This window comes from Pseudopodoces humilis, chromosome 9, assembly GCF_049639895.1.
Source record: "Pseudopodoces humilis isolate 2021_Gansu_Grassland_sample_001 chromosome 9, ASM4963989v1, whole genome shotgun sequence".
Taxonomy (NCBI): Eukaryota; Metazoa; Chordata; class Aves; order Passeriformes; family Paridae; genus Pseudopodoces; species Pseudopodoces humilis.
The window spans coordinates 23635673-23653765 of record NC_142208.1 but is presented as its reverse complement, the minus strand read 5'-3'; the positions used below and the strand labels follow the sequence as shown (position 1 = coordinate 23653765).

The 18093-nt window shown below is 42.2% G+C and overlaps 1 protein-coding gene across 4 annotated transcripts in view; it reads right to left on the bottom strand.

Moving 5' to 3' along the window:
• SUFU (SUFU negative regulator of hedgehog signaling) overlaps positions 1 to 18093 on the bottom strand; it is a 90301-nt gene that overhangs the window by 52066 nt on the left and 20142 nt on the right. For all 4 annotated transcript variants that reach the window (XR_001331334.2, XM_014250400.2, XM_005520698.3 and 1 more), the window contains exon 3: positions 14200 to 14336. Coding sequence is in view for 3 of the 4 variants with exons in the window: in XM_014250400.2 (XP_014105875.1) it covers positions 14200 to 14336 (137 nt within the window). In the remaining variant the exon portion in view is untranslated. The remainder of the gene's footprint in view (positions 1 to 14199; positions 14337 to 18093) is intronic.

The window sequence follows — 18093 nt, the reverse complement described above, 5'->3', positions numbered from 1 at the left end:
ATTGGTAAAGGGAACAAACAATTGGGATATAATCTGTGGGGCCCACTGGCAAATTGCAATTTTGTTTTCAAGTCAAGATGAACATGTTTTAAGAATATAGAAGGAATTAGTAGAAACAAAGCTGTGATATATCTGTACTATGTTTAAAAAATGCTTTTCCTCCCTGCTTTTATTTTTCAGTTCAATTTTGCTGCCCCTTATCTCCTGCCTTGGAAACAGGAACGGCCCCAGCCCTGGCATTCCAAAGAGGTGCAAATTCACACAGTGCTGCTGCCTGCTGCAGACATGAAGCATAGAGAAGATCCCTTAGGAAGAATTAAATCCCAGGAATACAATTAAACAATAGTTCCACTGCAGGGATTCAAATTGGGCTTTTAGAAACAAGGAGCCTAGGCAAAAGGTTCTTTAAAAAAAAAAAAAATAGCAGGGAAAAAAAACAGATTTTCAGTACTGTAAGGACTGCTTGACCTCTGAGGTTTGAATACAGTTTCAGAAAGCAAAGAAGCATGATGCAGATTATTTTTTAAAAATTGCTCTGCAGGTTGAAAATACAAAATTGATTACTGTACAGCTCCAGGGCGTTAAGTCTGGAAAATTCACAACCCTCTCAAAAGAGCCCAATCAATTTATACAAAGACATATAAACTTGATCATTAAATTCTTTGGACTGAAAGCCCAATGAAGAGCCTCCTACACCTTCCCAGGGTACATCGCCAGCAGGGCAAGGTGATTCCTCAGTTATCCGAGTTGTGCTTTGACTCGTCACTACTATTGGCAGTGGGATGATGGAAAATGTGTCTCACTGTACTGCAGCTTCCACTGATGGAGCTGCAAATGCTGTTTTTCTTATCACAAAGTAGATCCCAGGCACCTAGATGCCTTCTGCAACATTGCAGAGTGCAGTATTATAGCAAAACAAATAAAAACAAAAACAACAAAAAAAATAAATGCTATTGTACAATAACCAATTTGGATCTGAACCTCCTTTACCCCTTCTGTTTTCCAAGACCTTTCCATCCCTTACAGATCTGCATATCTGGCTTGCTCCTTCTCCCTGTCCTGTGCTATGTGTATATACAATTTCCATGACTGCAAACCCTGGGAATTTCTTACGCAGGCTCCCAGCAAGTGACTTCAGTGCCCAGGGCACACTCCCACCCTCTGCAAGTGGTGGGCCCCTGTCCTTTTCCTGACTCTACAGCCTGCTCCACCAGCCACCTCCTCCCTCACTTTCCTCCTAAACTTCGTTTAGCTCCTCCACTCTGTTCCCCTCAGGCTTCTGCAGCCCTTGCAATCAGCAGAACCAGGAGCTGGCACATTCACTGTGTTTGGTGTCCCCTTTGTATAAGCATTGTCCAGGGCAGGTTGCTTTTCTCACTTTGCTTTTGCAGCAACACAGTTTGCACACATCTACAGATTTATCTGCATGGCTCCCTCCTCCAGAAAGGGGAAGCTGGAAGAAGGTATGGCAGCATGAGTGGACTTAGCTGGCATTGTTGAATAGGGCAGAAAAAGAAAATGAACACAAGATGTGAGTTGCTCCTTCTCAGTCCCACAAAAGTTTGCTGCTCCAAGATCTCGCTCCTCTATACCCCCTCTATCACTCATTGCCCTTGGGTACTGCAGGGTTGGGGTGCTTTCACCTCCCCCAGCTTCCTCTTACTTTCTCCATCCTCCTGTTCTAGCAAACATAATGGAGCAGGAGTGATGTGCTTGCTGTATTCTGAGCTCCAGTTTAGGCAAAAGTCCCTTCCACCTCTGCCCAGTTGCATTGCTACCGCCTTTCTGCATACTTCACCCAAAGGAGACATTTTGCAGCACCCATTAAAGGGTGGTAGTTACATCCATCATCAACAGTTTCAAAAAGCGAATAGCCTCAGTATGGGGTGGAGGCCCAGGAACCAGAAATTGTATTATACAGTAGGATCTGTCAGGTAAGGACTCAGCTCAAAACAGGTATTTAATGACAGGTTATCTACAGATCATGTGGCCCCACACGACCAGCCTGAAGGGATACTTGCCTGTCATTTAAAAACCTTATCCTGTGTTCTGGCACAGGAAATCCAGAATGTTTTATAGTTACATGAATGTTTCCCAGCCAGGTGCAACTAGAACAAAGACTGTTACCTACAGCAACTGGCAACCTTTAAATGCCCTCAGTGAGGGAATAGAATTGCAGCAGGTGAGAAAAACTTTCTTCCTTGTTGTTGGACCTCCTACATACTTGCAAATGTGCAGGCCACTGAGAAGGGTGGATACTCAGACCCATGAGCCTGTACAGTCACTTGTGATCTTCCCCTCAATATTAATTTATAAGACATTTCTGTTGAAGAGCTTTCAAGGAGCTTGAAGGGAAAGCAAAGGCAGTATCTGCCTCTGAAAAACCCAAAGAATATGCAAACAGCTTCCTTTAAGAGCCTTCACAGCACAGACATCTGACACAGAGACTGTTAGACTGCGCCAGAGCATCTCTTTTAGCAAAATTATTTAAGAAATGGCAAGAAAGGGGAGATGGTCTGTGAGAAAACATCCACAAAGATATCACATCATAACCCTTTCAAAAAAAACGTTCTAATTACTCGGGAATTAGTTCTGGGACTTTTAATGGACAAGAGGGCAGAGGTCTTCAAGAGAGCACTGTGTCATCCTTCTCAGTGGTTGATTATTTTCCCTTAAATTTTCAGGAATTTAAAGCTTGCACAGGCCAAACTTTTGTTTTACTTTGGCAAAGCAGGAGGCCAAAGGGCAGGAAACAGAAAAACTGCATTCACACATACTTGCATAAAATAGTTATGCATTGAGCTCTGGCAACCTATTACAGTACTGAAGGAGAAACACTTATTCCAAGAGTTGTATTTATGGTTCAAATGCAAAATGGACAGCCTCTTTATGGAGCATCTTTTGAAACACCATCCCAATTGTTCTGAGAAGGCTCCTTTAAGCCCCTAATTTTAAATCAGAAACACAAGAGCCCACTTCCCTCAGGTTCTGAGCTGCCCACGGCCTCTGAATATACTCTCCCAGTTTCTCTTTCCCACCAAGCACAAAACCCTTCCCCTGCTGTGGCCATTTGCTGCCTCCTGGCTGAGCGGGCTGCTGCAAAGGATCTTTGGCTCTGAGGCTGTCAGAAGATGGTCTGTAATGAGCTCTGCGCACTGCCACTCTCACAGGCAGAGTAGGTTAGTCAGAAAGCACAGTTTGAGCACCACTTGCTGCACAGATCTTCAATAGGATGTGTAAGAAGGTGGATCTGTAACAGTGAACCCAACTTCCAGCTCTGCAGTTCATCTGCAGTTACTCTACTCTGCAGTTTCATCTAGCATAAGCTTGGCAGCTGTCAAGAGAAAACACAGCCCTTTTCAGAAGGCTACTCAGTACGTGTAACCTTCAAACTCTTCTCTGTGCATCCCAAACAATTGCACACAGGCAGTGAGAGAGGATGCTCTTCCAACTGCAGAACAATCCCTCTGTGTTGTTGCTTTCAGCTCCTCCATAGGAGGAGGCAATACTGTTCTCTGCAGAAGCTTTCAACTGCTAAAGCGGCTGCTTCCGTTTCCCAGGAAAGGCCGGGTGGGACAAAGACCTCATATATGAGAGGCCAAAGGACCTCACACCAGCAGGAGGGGGAGTTTTCTGCCTTCCCTGTGCTGTTTCCTTTGTCCTGCATTCCTCCTTCAGAGCAGGGGACAGAGCCTTTTATCCAAGGCTGGGCTGACCATGTGCAGCTTCTCTCCCACTTCCTTTATCCCAGGGTTAAGAGATATTCTTCCTCACAGAGCTTGCTGGTATGTAACATGTGGGCTCCTCACTCTCCTGCAGTGGGGAGGCTCTGGGTAGGATGGAAGAAAAGGCTTCCTGCAGAGAGCTCGGCTCCCCTCCACTTTGGGAAGACAGCATCAGCCAGATCAGCCCTGATCTTGAACTGCAGCCACTCTGGATAAACACCTGCTAGGGGCCAGCATCCAGGCGTCCCTGGGCGTGGGGCCTGCTGGCTGTCCCTCTGCCACTTGGGCTGCTGCAGCAGCCCTGCTCAAAGATGCATCACACAGCTTCCTCCAGGTCTCTGTGCCAGCTTCTTCCCTCCCTCTCCCAATAGCAGCCCACCTGCAATATGAAGGCTAAAACAACTTGTACATTTCTAAGTATAACCATGTATCAAAGTAACAAGTCTTGGTGCTTAATCCATCTCAAACCCTCTGGGAGCAGCATCAGGGCTCATGGACTGATGTAAAACACAGAAAGAAGACAAAATTTCCACCCCCTTTTTTTTTTTCCCCTTTTTCTTTTTTTTAATAAACCAACTGAATGAACTGTACTGAGCAGCTGAAAAACAACAAGCCAAGTTCAGTTCCCAGGCAGGAACAGGACATGAGCTGACAGAATTAAAAGGGACAGCATCAGTTGAAATCTCGCCAACTCAAACTGGGCCTAAACTTACTTTATCTAAATTGCAGTAGCAGCTACAAACAAGCCTTCTCTTTCAGGCAGCACTGAGATCCCTCACTTACTGCCTGGAAATACTATGTAATCAGTAAAGCAGTCTAGGGGAAGACAGCTTTCCTTCTATTTCAACAAAGTCTTTTATAAGCAACAAAGGCTTTCTGTGCCTTTGCTCCTGGCAAAGTCTTTCCATGCCTTAGTGTGAACCTATCCTTTGGGGCAGGAAAAGGTCAGAGACCTGTTCCCAGCCAAGAACTAGGAGTTGTAAAGACAACAGTGGCTTCCACAGCAAGACACAGGAAATAACCATGAATCCAGACAAACTGCAGGGTAGGGAAAAAGTCCAAACTGTGGGAGATTAGGTAGGTAGAGAAGAAAAGACTTTAATTTATATTATGTAACTAGCTTAATGACAACATAAGACAACAGACTTTTCATCCTCTAAGTAAAATGGGAGTACAGGTGTCCTTGGAAACTCCTGGGTTTCCAGTCATGCTTTCCTACTGCTGCACTTCTGATTGGGAGGAGTCTCATGCCCAGCCCTGCTTCACAGCACCTGTGCTAAATGAAGCAAAAGGCAAGGTCACTCAGCAGTGGTGCTGGTCCCTTCCTCTCATGTTCCTGGGAAATCAACATGCACTTTTCAAACCTGGCCAAAGGACAGCAGGGGTTTTTCTATACTGCAGCTGAATTAAATGTGTGGGGAAGAGATTCCCTAGTGCAGCCCAAGGTCCCAGCAAGTCACAAGCAAAGGACAAAAAGACGCTACTCACTAAAACCATAACAAGCAGCAAAATATAATGGCCAGCTTATCTCATCAGTGGCTGATGAAGTGACAGTACTTCAAGGCAAAGGTCAGGACTGAGTTTGGCACAGGGGTGCCTCCAGTATTGCAAAGGAGCAACACCCTTCCTGCTGGAAACAGGAAGAGAAGTCAATGTTATCACACAAAATCCATGCAACTCCATTTGTGTTGCCAGGAAGAACAGGCATACCACACACGTGGTGGCTGGCATTCACAGCTGTGTCCCTGCTCTATGTCCTCTCAGTTTATCACCCACATCTGAAACCACTCTGATCAAGAGAGGACTCACAGAGAGGAAGGACAGGCCACCAGCTGCGTGCTAGTTCACAGCCAGGGAAACCTCAGCCATGGCCAAGGCCACTGCAAAGCTGCTGTCCAAGGACTGGCAAGCCTGTGCCTCAGCACCCACCCACAAAAGAGAGCTGCGTGTATCCCTGCCTCACAAGTGAGGCTAAAAGCATCCAACTCTGAAGGCCCCAAAAATTACAGTCATACAAACTGACCAATCATACTAAGCTTTGCAAGACTGAAGAGAGGACCTGCATTAATTTCAGCAAGGGAATCCAGATCTACAGCGAGGAGTAAAAAGGGCCAGGTCTATGGCAGCCAGCACTTTGCTGCAATGCCTTTAAAGACAACCTACGAGAGTTACATCTGGCAATTCTGTTGCAAACAACTTCAGCTTTGCCACCCGGCTCCAGAGGAAGCCAGCTACAGGTTAGGGACCAAAGCACAAGCTTGACAGCTGCCTGTTGTGCCCAGCTCATCTGCCAAACACTCAGCACACCAGCAACCGGTTTATCAGCCAGCACATCATTTGGTACCACTCACAGCACGTACGTCCCAGCTGGAAGCTAGGGGATGTGACAAGACTGGTTTAGGAGATGGGGGAGGGATGGGAAGTACTGGGGAGGTGAGCTCAAAGGCAGCAGTCTCTGGAGAAGGGGATTTATTGCAGCAGTGCAGGACGCAGCATACAAAAATGCAAAGGACCAGGCTCGATCTGAGCTGCTACTCACAAACAGCTTGTTTTATGGGCAACATCTAAGAGGAATTAGGCTAAAACCCAACCAATTTCTCATGGACCGCTGAATAACTATCAGATGATGAGAGCTTTTGGCCATGACAAACTTGGGTTAAATTGGAACCAGTGACTTAATGTTTCCATACCCCTTTGCAGAATACAGGCACGCAGCCCCTGCACACTTAGTTGAGTCCTGTTCACCTACAGCAATTTACTGTGCCACAATTTCAACATTCACGCAGCAGAGTTCACCGCATAACAGGTTCTGTTGAATTGAAATTGATTTTGATTTATACTTCTTCGCAGAGCTAAAAAACGCAGCTAATCTCCATACAATTTTAATCTAAAATCCTGGAATACTAGAGAGGAGACAGGGCCAGCTCTACACTGGAAACGGGTCAATATTATAAACAGATGATAGAAAAAACATATATATTTTACAAAGCCATAGCAACCAGAAGAGAATAATAAATCGGCCTGGGGTTGGAAAAAAAAAGATAAGGGTACAGTCAGGGAAAAATGTGTATGAATTACTGGCAGATTTTATTTGGCTTTAGTCATCCTCTTGGGAAGAAATAAACAGCTTTACAAACAAGCCAGAGAAGCTTCATTTGTATTCAAGGAAGCAAGGAGTTTGTTTTAGGTTTAGAGTTTGGTTGCTTGTTTTGGTTTTTTCCTTTTTACACACAGAAATTGGCCTGTGTCAAGAATGTTTGAAAACATGTTGGCAAGCAAGGAGTCACTGAGGCTACTACACTGAAGCTTTCTGGACCCCAGGAGATCTAAAGATGAGTCCTGCTGGTTATGGCAGGACAGCAGGTGCCAAGGTATCTGCTGGCTAGTGGCTGGACGTCTGTGACCCCCATCAGATCCTCTAATCCCACTGAGCCCCACTTTCAGTGTAAGAGTTATAGTGCCTGTCAAACACAAAGAACCTCCTTGACTCAGACTAAACTAATTTGATTCAGGTGAAAACTGCTGAATGAGAAGAGTGTATCTACACCTGCAGCCTTTACAACTTCCATAATCACCCTTGCTTAAACAAAGGTGAAACTGTGGCACAGAGAGATGGCATAATGGCCCCAAACAGATGTACTGGGACATCATGCACGTGGCAGGAATCGTGTGTGTGTCCTTCTTTAAACTAGAGACAAGCTGTCATAAAATAATTTCTACCTGAAGAAAGTACAAGATGTCAGAAATTACTAAGGAAGGCTACATGTACCTCATTTTGGGCTTGCTTTGGCCTGGCTGCCAAAGGCTTGTGCAGCTGTGCTGCCTTGGGCACTTCCATGCAGCAGAACCATCCTCCTTTCCAGGGGAGACTTTGGGAAATTGGCCCATGGACTTGAATCATGACAGAGAACAGAAGCTCACAGATACTAAGTTCCTACAAGTTTCACAAAAATAACAGATATGAAATCTATCTTTTTCTCTGAAAAGAGGATCTTTCACCATGACAGTGCAGAGGTGTTTGTGGGGAAAAAAACCCAAAACCAAACCAGCTATAGTTAGTTTGGTTGTTGTTTTGCCATGTTGTTATCAACATGTATAACTTGTCATGTACCTAACTGGAATTGGTTCTGTCCAATCCATTTTTGGAGGTAGTAAGTTTTCTAAGGAATAATTCATATAAGTTACTTCTGAAGTACTCAGCTGAAATCTACATTAAATTGCCACTGAAAAATTTCACCTTGCATCCTTACTTTCTTTGCCTGCACATTTTGTTATTACTGTTTTGCAGTACCCAGGATGCAAGCAGCTTTCTACTACTGGCTAGTCAAAGGTCAAATATTATAATTCAACTTTTCAATTAGTTGAGACATCAAACTCAGATTTAAATATCTTTCAGTGCTATGAGAAAAGATAAATTACCTATTTATGGAATAAAAAAAATTACATTTAGAAGACCTGAAAAGAATACTTAGTCATTCAAGACATATTTATAATAATAAATGAGACTAAGAAGGTTCTAACTCTGCCCTTGCCTGAAGGAATGATCAACTCTCCCTGACAAATATCCATGAAGAACAGTTTGACTTGTTCTCAAAGAAATGCAGCAACAGGGAATCTGCCACTATACAGATGTCACTTGCCATTCAGAAGTTCTCCTAATGATAAACCTTGAGCTTATTTTACAAACATTTTAGTAGTTAAATTACAGAATTTTTAGTCTCTTCTATCCCCAGTAGGCACATGAAAAATGTATTTATTACTTTATTCCTTACAGCAACCTTTCACATACTTGAAGACTGTTCTCACATCTTCCATTTTCTTCTCCTTAGACTAAACAAATGTAACTATTTTGATCATTCCTTTACAGGTCATATTTTCTGGACCTCTGGATCATTCTTACTGCTCTCCTCCAGTCTCTCTCCAACTGATGGATGCATCTGACTTGAAGCTTTTTGTCCAAAATGAAATACAATGTTGTCCCTCTCTCTTGCAGTGTAGGACCCAACCCTATGCAATACACAGAACACTTCTATTTATATACCAGAAAAATTCCACTTCTATCTCTCAGCATGAAGAGCATGTTGGTTTAAGTATAGCTCATTGGTAATAGAAACTCCAAATAGTTTTCTTCTCTTTTCAGAACTGCTGCTTTCCCCCAACAGACTGCGCTGGAATTTTACTGTCAGGAGAGGACTCTGCACCTGTTGTGCCTCCCTGCCCTTACTGCACACCAGTACTTCCCAGCTCTATCCATCTTTTGTGGTTGATGACTACACATTGACAATTACTCAGAGTCTAACAATTCAACCAGTATTGCAGCCCTCTTCTTTACCTTTTACCAAGATCTCATTTCCTTAGCTCATTCACACACTTGTTGGGACAAGGTAAAAAGTCTCAGTTGTATCAAGGTTACCAACATTCACAGCTTCCTATGGTACCTGCTACTTACTTACTTCTAATTTACTGTTGATAATTCCATGCTGGAACATCCATTGTTCTGTGGATGCCTTCTGGATGGTTTGTTTCTCTTAGCAGTTTCTTAAGACCTGAAATCTGATTGACCAATTAGATTTTTATTTTTTTTTATTTTGGGAGTTTGTTTTGGTTCTGATACAGGTTTTTTTATGGGATGTGAGGAACAGCATTTGCCAGTTTTCCAGTCTCCTGTGATGCTACCTGTCATCCCTAAACCAGGAGGGGCTCAGCCTGCTCATGCTGATATGTTCTGGGGCAAATGTCATCAAGCTCAGCCAACCTGCAAACTTCTAATTCATGGACATCCTCTTAATACTTCTGGCTCATTCCCCACTACAACTTGTGCATTGTGGAGAATATAACCATGACATCTGCCACCTAATTATCTTTAGGCTCTATGCATGATGAGTTTTCATGACAATTTCTCCAAACTTGTACCTGACAGCTGCAGCTGTTTTCTTTCAGGCTAAAAACATGGAAGCAGCAAGAGCTCATACACACGCATACTTGTTTCCGTGCTACATCAATATATTGTCTTCATAACACATATCAGACAGACCCTTGAAAACAACATAAATTTACCCTAGAGAGAAAGAAAATGCAGATTCTAATTTCAGGAAAACACAAACCATAGTCCCTCTGTAGTGATCAAGGGTCTTAATACTTAATACTTTATGTACTAGTACATAAAGAGTTAACAATTGCAGTAAGGTCTGGATAAGCTTTCTGTAGGAAGAGCATTTCTTCCTTTTCATTTGAACTGAAGTATAAATTTGTTCTACCATGAGATATTTGCAGTACACCCATGAACCATGACAAGCTAAGGTCACGGAATTGTGCAAAGTTTCATTTTCAAGGTTTGAAGGTTTGGGGATTTTTTAAAACTAACAGAGTTGGAATTTGTGGTCATGGTCAAACAGTGATAAAATTAAGAACAGATAAAGCCACAAATAAAACTTTCTGAGACTTGAAAGCTTGGTTTTGTTGAAGGAGGGTAAGTACTGCCCTTTAATCAAAAGCACCAAGCACTTCTTAGAGTGAACAGAGAAACCAAGGCTGAAAGAGGTCTGAAATTCAATGCAGAAGACTGCTTTCCTAAAGCACTGCTACAGTGCAGGAGAGAGAGAAACAAAGTAATGCAACATGCATATGCCTAGAAGTGTTTGTTAGAAAAATACATCACTTGCAATGAGACATGCTTTGCAATTGCAATACATAGGAATAATATTTCGGACAGCAGTAGCTGCTAGGTGAATATTCAACTCAGTCGTCACCTAAAAATGCTCAGGCTCAGCAGGAGTGTAACTACACCTTACTCTCCGCCAGCTTCAACTGGACTCAGCAGCACATCTCTGATAATTAAAAAGTTGGTTTTTACCAAGAGATAAGAGTTTAGCTCTTAGTGCAGCTTTCAGAGTAAACAATTTTCTGACATGTGAAAGTGCTTGGAACCTATCCAAGAAGTTTCTGCCAATTTCATTCTTTTTCTTGCTTCTTGTTCAGGGTGGATTCATAAGCTTTACTTAAGTTGTTTCGGTTCATCAAATGTTTTTAAGGCTACTTCAGAGTATTAAAGAGACACCATAATATTTTTTTTTTAAACAACTGAAGAGGACAGCATTAAGGTACATACAACAGAGTTGAACAACACTTATCAGAGTTTCATTTGAGAAATGCTCTAAGCACTACAGTCAGAAAGAACTCCAGCAAAAAGAAACCTTTCATCGTGTAAAACAATGCTGTCATGCCACAGCCTGCTTCATGCCCAATGGGCTTCAGAAAAACCAGACCTTCAAATACTTCACAGTTTTTAAAGCTTCAACATCTGAACAGAGAAGTCCTGTAAAAAAACAAGAAAAAACAATGGCAGAAGCTCACTTGGCTCTGCAGAGTGAGAATGTCAAACTGGGCTAGAAACTCTACTCGGCAGAAAATAAAGTAACACTGCCGAGGACTTGGGTGCCTGATTACCCAGGACTGACATAAGGGAGAACACAGGAACTGCTCTGGACACTACCATCCTGAGAGAAAACAGCTCAAGGGAGTACAACAAAACAAAGCAGGACACATCAGATGTAGCAGAAGTACTGGGAACTCTGCAGAGCAATGGAGTGAGAGATCTTTGACTAAATTAGAAAATTACTGCATCTAGCTGTGCTCAGCTAGCATTGCCCTGAAAGATCAAGAAAAAATTATAAAATAGGCCCCATTACAAGTCTTACTTTTAAATGCATAATCTTGTCATGATGTCTATTATTCACCAGATGATTTTAGCCTGAGAAAATTCTTTTCTAAAAGAGACATGTGATAATAAAATTTGTACTAAAATAAAAGTAGAGTTTGTTCAGTTGTTGCAACAGTATACAGATTCCTTTTATACAAGGCAAGAAATGGTTGGTAATAGTCAGTGATAACACACAGCTGGTTGCTAAAGAGCAGTACGGAAAAAACGCCAAAAATCCAACACTCCTGTAATATTTTAAGGGGCCTTTGGAGGTCTCTTGTCCAGCCTCCCTAGCTGAAGTGGAGCCATCACCAGTGCTAGATTAGGGCCAACTTAGCTTTGTTGAACAAAGTCCTGAACCTTTCCAGGAATGGAGTTCCAGCACCTCTCCTATAAACCATTTCCTGTCCTTCGCCACTCTCCTTGTGAGCAAGTTTTCCTTGAAGTTTTTCCAGGGCCTCCCATACTGCAATTCAGAGTTGTAGTCCTTTGATGTACTATCTAGGGCTTGACCCGACAATCTTGTAACTACCCTCCCTACAGCTGTAGGCTCCAATTAGATCACCCTGCACATTCTCTTCTCAGGCTAAACTGGCCCTGCTCCCTCCAGCTCTCCTCATGGCTCACATGCCCTAGAAACCCTGACTACCTTGAACACTCTCCAATTTTTCAGTATTTGTTAAAGGCCCAAAACAAGACACAATATTCTAAGCAAGGCCTTCCCAGTGCCATGCCAAAGAGGTAATAACTTCCCTCCATCTGCTGTTCATGCTTTTCCTAAGGTAACCCAGCATGTGGTTCGCCCATTGTATGATGTGCGTGGTATTGGCTCCCACCCAATCTCATAGTCAAAGAAAGAAGTCAATTTATGATTCATACACTGTTGTTTTTCATAAGGCAAATTGAAAACTAAACACCCAGAGGCTAGAATCCATCAGCATGAGTTTGAGCATGCCTTTAAAGAGTCATGGTGGATATAAAGTAAAAACCAGCATGGATAAGCAGAATACTGGAGGGTGGTTCATGCCAGATTGGTAAGCATGGGCACAACCACTCTTTTCATTCTAAGAACAGTTCTTTGGCTTTGAGGTTAAAAAGATGGGACTGCAGGAACTGAATAAGGGAAGTTTCTGCCCTGACTGCCTGCTCAGTCACCATGAAGTTTGCCCTGAAGTACTCTTCCAAAGCCCATCGCACTCTGCAGACCTCCTCTCACCCATGAAAAGACAGTGCCCAACGAACAACTGCTACGAGAACTAGCCTGGACTAGGAAATTTAAAATGTTCCAAATGGGATGGAGGATATTTAGTATAAGTTAACATGTAACATGTATAGTACTTTGTATCTACAAGGGAGATTTTTTTTTTTTTTTAGACTCAGATGTTTTCTTCAGACTCTGCAGTTGTTGCATAGAAAATGTGAATATGAATTCATCACTGCATGGTTAGTATCAAAAACTGCAATACAATTTAGGCAGGATGGGAATCTCAAACAACGTAAAAAATAATGGCAATCATAGATTTAGATGCTTAACAGTTGCAAAAATAAAGATAGAAAGGTGAGACAAATTTTGGATGGCAACTGGGGAAGACAGCTACACAGGAAAGGTTACAAAAAGACAAGCAATTATCTGGGCTGGCACTGAACTCTGTCCAGCAATATTTAGAAAAATACCCACAAGACTGCCACTTCCTCAGATTTGTTACAGAGGTTAGTGGAGCAATCCTGTTTTTACCCGGACCTTTTCCCTTCGAGAGTCAGCCAGCTGACTGAAAACCATCATCAAAATCAAAAGTTACTGAGCAATTTATGAACTAGTACTGCAGGTACCAAATGCTACAAACTCAATAACCATTGATTTATAAGGTACTTTACCTGTAAAGAACCTCAAATTAGGTTAAAAAATGTTCTTTAAATATTTTCATTCAGATCTTGTGATGCTGGTTAGTGCCTTTCAAGTACATTAGCTATCAGCCATTCCACAGGTTTTCATGTGCTGACACTAAAACTAACATTCAATCCAGTGATATAAATGAAAGTACGAAGACCAGTGCAAGAGGATGGTTTGTAGGCACCCTGGTTCCTCCCAGTTTTCTGGCAATTCTCCATCTGCAGTAATGATTCACAATTGTTAATTCCTTGGCCCTCCCAGCCTTAGCATTCCTTACAACTTTTACATTTTTGTATCTCAACAACTCCATGTTCATATGCATTGCTACTGCTTGGCTGCAGGGACCACTGGAAGCGATTTGCCTGTGATGGAGCTGCAATGTTTTTGGATGTTATAGTGCTTCTGCTGAGAAGTGAGACCTTATTAGATGGTTGCTCCTCAGCCATTCAGGATAAGCAAATGTGTTTTTCTTGCTGAGAGAAGATACTGGATGTGGCATGCAGTACCATGCTTTAGTTGATGAGGAGATGTTAGGTCATAGGTTGGACTTCATGATCTCAAAGGTCTTTTCCAATCTAGTTCATTCTGTGATTCTTTGAACCCAACTATGCAGGAAAGAGTCACTGGGCAGACTTCCCATAGTAACTGACTGTTGTGTAACTTCAGCTTTTCAATACTGAGGATTTGCAGTAACCAGAACAAAAATTGGTTTTGTTCCTGCAGGCGGGTCTGGAGGAAGAAACACACTCTTTTTGGTACCCACACAAAGACAATTTCCAAGACCTGACTGGGTGCTGATGACACAAGTGTCACATGCTGCAACAATGTGGCACTTCAAAACTAGAGCAGGAAAAAGCAAGGCTGTGTATTTAACCCTGGGGTACCTGACTGGAAGACATATCTGGCCAAGCCTTGCATCAGCTCTGCTGGCCAAGTGGGTGGTGCCGACTCCCCCGTCTCTCTCTTCAGTCGGAATGTCAGCTCAAACCCAAAACCACTCGGTCCATCTGTTCCTGTAAACCTGGAGGGAATGGAAAATAAAAAGTCATTACACACTTCTTGACCAGAGCAGGATTTAAGACTAGGACCATGGAAAAAGGATGAGCATTCTCCTCACAGAATCAGCCATGGGGGTGGAATCTGGATGTGCAGTGAATCCTGAGTTCTGTAACCACATGCAGATCTACCTGACTGGCTGATACAGAACGGTGATATCCTCACAGATGCAAAGTTGTACTTTGGACAACCAGCATCCCTATAGTGCTTTATTAGTTTCCCATATCAGTTAGTAAAGGAAAAAAGTAGTATTTCTTAAAGGGAGAAACAAAAATGCTTCAAAGTGGATCATTCTCAAGAACTGATTCCAGGAAAAGCATAAACCAGAAACCAAAACACATTATGAATGGGTCAGTTTTAAGAAAGATCAAAGTTAACAAAAAGCCTTCGAGCTGATCTTTTCTCAGTTAAATTGTTTGGAAAGTAAGATGGGTCCCTATTGAATTTCCTCCTTTCAAGGCATGTTCTGAAACAACACAGCTTTACTTCTAATATGCAATGAGCTAGAGTTCAGTGGGCTTTTTTTTTTTTTTTTTTTAACCTCTTGGATCTCTGCTTCCCAGAAATAACTTTAAAGAAGACCACACATGCTTTCCATTGATCCATATGAAAGTTACTGACGGAAGTGTTTAGGTGAGTATCCATCAAAACTAAAGCAACACTTGTATTTAAGAGAATATTGCTGATCAGCAACACAGCAGTAGTCACAAAGCAGTAAAGCTGACAAGCAATGTTACTTAAATGGATTTGTTCATGTGGTAGTTTGACTCTTAAAACAGACATCTGCTAATTAAAACAAAACAAAAAAAAAAAAAGTAAGGAAACAAGCATTAAGCTACTTCCCTTTTAAGAGTTTTTTAAAAATCCCCCAAAGATTCAAGATGTATCTTCCAGAGAACACTCATAAAATGCAGCAGCATACAATGCTTATATTCTCAAATTAACAGTTAAATCTTAGAAGAATTTTATTTGCATGTAAGAGATTTGTATTTAAAGATTGGACTTAAAATGTTTTTGAACCATTAATGGCCACAAGTTTGTGAAAATACAGGGAAAATTTAAAAACATGCATTTCACCTGCACTGTGCAGCTGTTCTGAGGTAACAGTCTACAAAGTGAAAGTCTTTGATCTGTTTAATTTTAGCTTGGTAATCTGGTTTTGAGGAAATCATGACACATGTGGCTTTGAATACTGGTGATTACTTTGGAAATACTTTATGCTTAATTTAGACAGGTCTTTAATATAAAGAAATATTAATATTCAGAACGTAAATAGGATAATAATTCTGTTAGTATTTTTGCCAAAGATTTTGCTTTTACTCTTAATAGAAGTCTTGTATTTGAAGGTAAGTTCAATGTAGTTTCAACAACTGCCATGAAATTTCTCTCATTGAACAATGGACCATAACACAGGATCAGAGCTCCTGGATGAGGTTTGGGGGATGTACATGAGAATGCAGGCAGACATGAGCTTCAGAAGCTACACAACCTCCCTACATGCTTCTAACCCTTGGTCACAGAGACGTATCCAGTAGCCAAGTTATGCAGCTTGGCTTCTCTTACGGATATCCTTTTTACTCCAAGTGCTTACATTGGCCCCAGCTTCAAAATTTGTGACAATAAGGATGCATCAGTCTGCTAATGGAGAGGCAAGTAGCATGGGAAATGATTTTTCCCAGTTAGAAACCCAAGATTTCCAGATACATATGCCAATGGAAGACAAATGGCTTATTATCTCTCACAAGAACAGAGAGACTCCTCTCTATTCCATGTGGAAACATTGGGTTCTCATGGCAGTTTCCTCCTCTTAGAGCATGTCTCCACTGCTTAAGCATTTTCTTATGAGGATGACTAGAAGCTGGACAAAAAACCCCATCACACCTTGCAGATGTTCAAACTTGTGCATCTTCTTGTAAGTTTCAAATTTCCCCCAAACTTCTGGAAAACTTCTAGAAAATCAACTGCCTTCATCCAGCCACAGTCAATGAACAAACTAAAAACCCTAACAATACTTCCAGAAGAGAAAGACCAAACAAGCCACATTTCCACAAAAAAAAAAAAAAACAAAACTGGGTGGAAGGGTAACAACAATCCACAGATGGAAGAAATCTTGCTAAAGCACATGGAAGCCATGAGCTCTTCCAGGGACCTCCCCACACTCTCTGCTACCTGTACCTGCACCAACCTGCTCCCTTTCCAGTGGAAAGCATTCCCAGCAGGTCAGCCTGACACAACTCCTGTGCCAGCTGCAGAGGCAACACACTTTGATCACAACTTTTGATCTACAGAAAAAATATTCTGCACTATTTGAGGCTGGTTTCCCTGAGAGCCAGGGAGGTGAGGAGTGAGGTGGTAGGTTTGGTGTGGGTTTTTCTGGTCACGGTTTAGGTTGATTGGGTGTTTCTGTTGTTTTGGTGTTGGTTTTGGGTTTGGGGTGGGGGGGTGGTTTGGGAGGTTTATTTTGGAGGGTATGGTAGTGGTTTAAATTGAAGGTAACCAATTCAAACTACAGCCAATTTAGAACAAGGACTTTGGAGCTTATTCAGCACCTCAGCACTGAAGTGCTTTACAGGTCACTTCTTCAGCCAAACTCTTGCAGTGTAGCAGTCCAAAAGCACCTCAGCTTTACATTAAGATGATGATCTGAGATAGAACATGTGCAGGAAGAAAGCCTCAAAAATATTATTTTGTGTCCCTGCATGGCCTTGATTACACAAACTGAAAGCTGCAGTACAGCATTAAGTTCCTGTACTAACAGATCTGAATATTTCACATAGCTTGTTTTATGCCTTGGTTGTGGTGAACCCTGGAGTTTTGAGTGAAAGTTTCTTGTAAACACTTTTAAAACACTAAGAAAGTGTGTGTGGGGGGATGCTGAAAGCCCGTATTTTGCCCCAAAACTAAAGATGCTAAATATAAAGAGTCAGCATGGACTTTATTGTGCCCACCACTGCTTTGCTCCCTCCAACACAAGGGCGCATCACCTTTTTAGCCAACCCAACTGCAAAACAACCAGGTAAGTTTTCGGAAAAATAAACACTGATGGAGAAATTCTTGGCTCGCTGCATGCTCACTGGCACACATCAGATAGTTTTATATTATGACTACAGCAGTAGTAGAAGCCTCTGGCATCTTCCAAGTCAAATCCAACCCCATATTTAATATTAAAACCTTATTTTGTCAAAAGAACAAAAATAAACCTTCCAAAAGCCAAGGTCATACATTACATGCCATTCTTAGGTTAAAACTCCCTTATCTGTTCAGCAAATCAGCTCAGCAGAACAAACCACACTGCAGCACTGCACATATGCTGGAGGAGCCTGGCTTGTTCATTTAATGAGGTAAGAGTTTCACTGAGCATGATATTTAGTTCCAGCAAAAGAATCCAAAGAAATAGAGGCCCCTTTATTTACAGAGCTGTGCAATCAGGCTCCCCCCCGAGCCCCCCACCACCCCATGCTCTGCCAGGTCCTCTCCTGAAGCCACACACAGAGAACTGAAAAGCTGCTCCCCTCTGCAGCAGAGTACTCAGGCCGTTTTTCACATCAAATAACCCAGCTTAAGAGGATCAAAAGGCAAAGTAGCCCTTTGCTTTAAAAGCAGCTCTGAAAACCAGAGGCTTTTCAGTTTAAATCAAAGCTATTTACCAAAGCATTTTCATTCTCACTTTTGCAAGGAAGAAGGGAAGGTTTGCTTCACTGCAGTGCAAATGGCAGTATTTC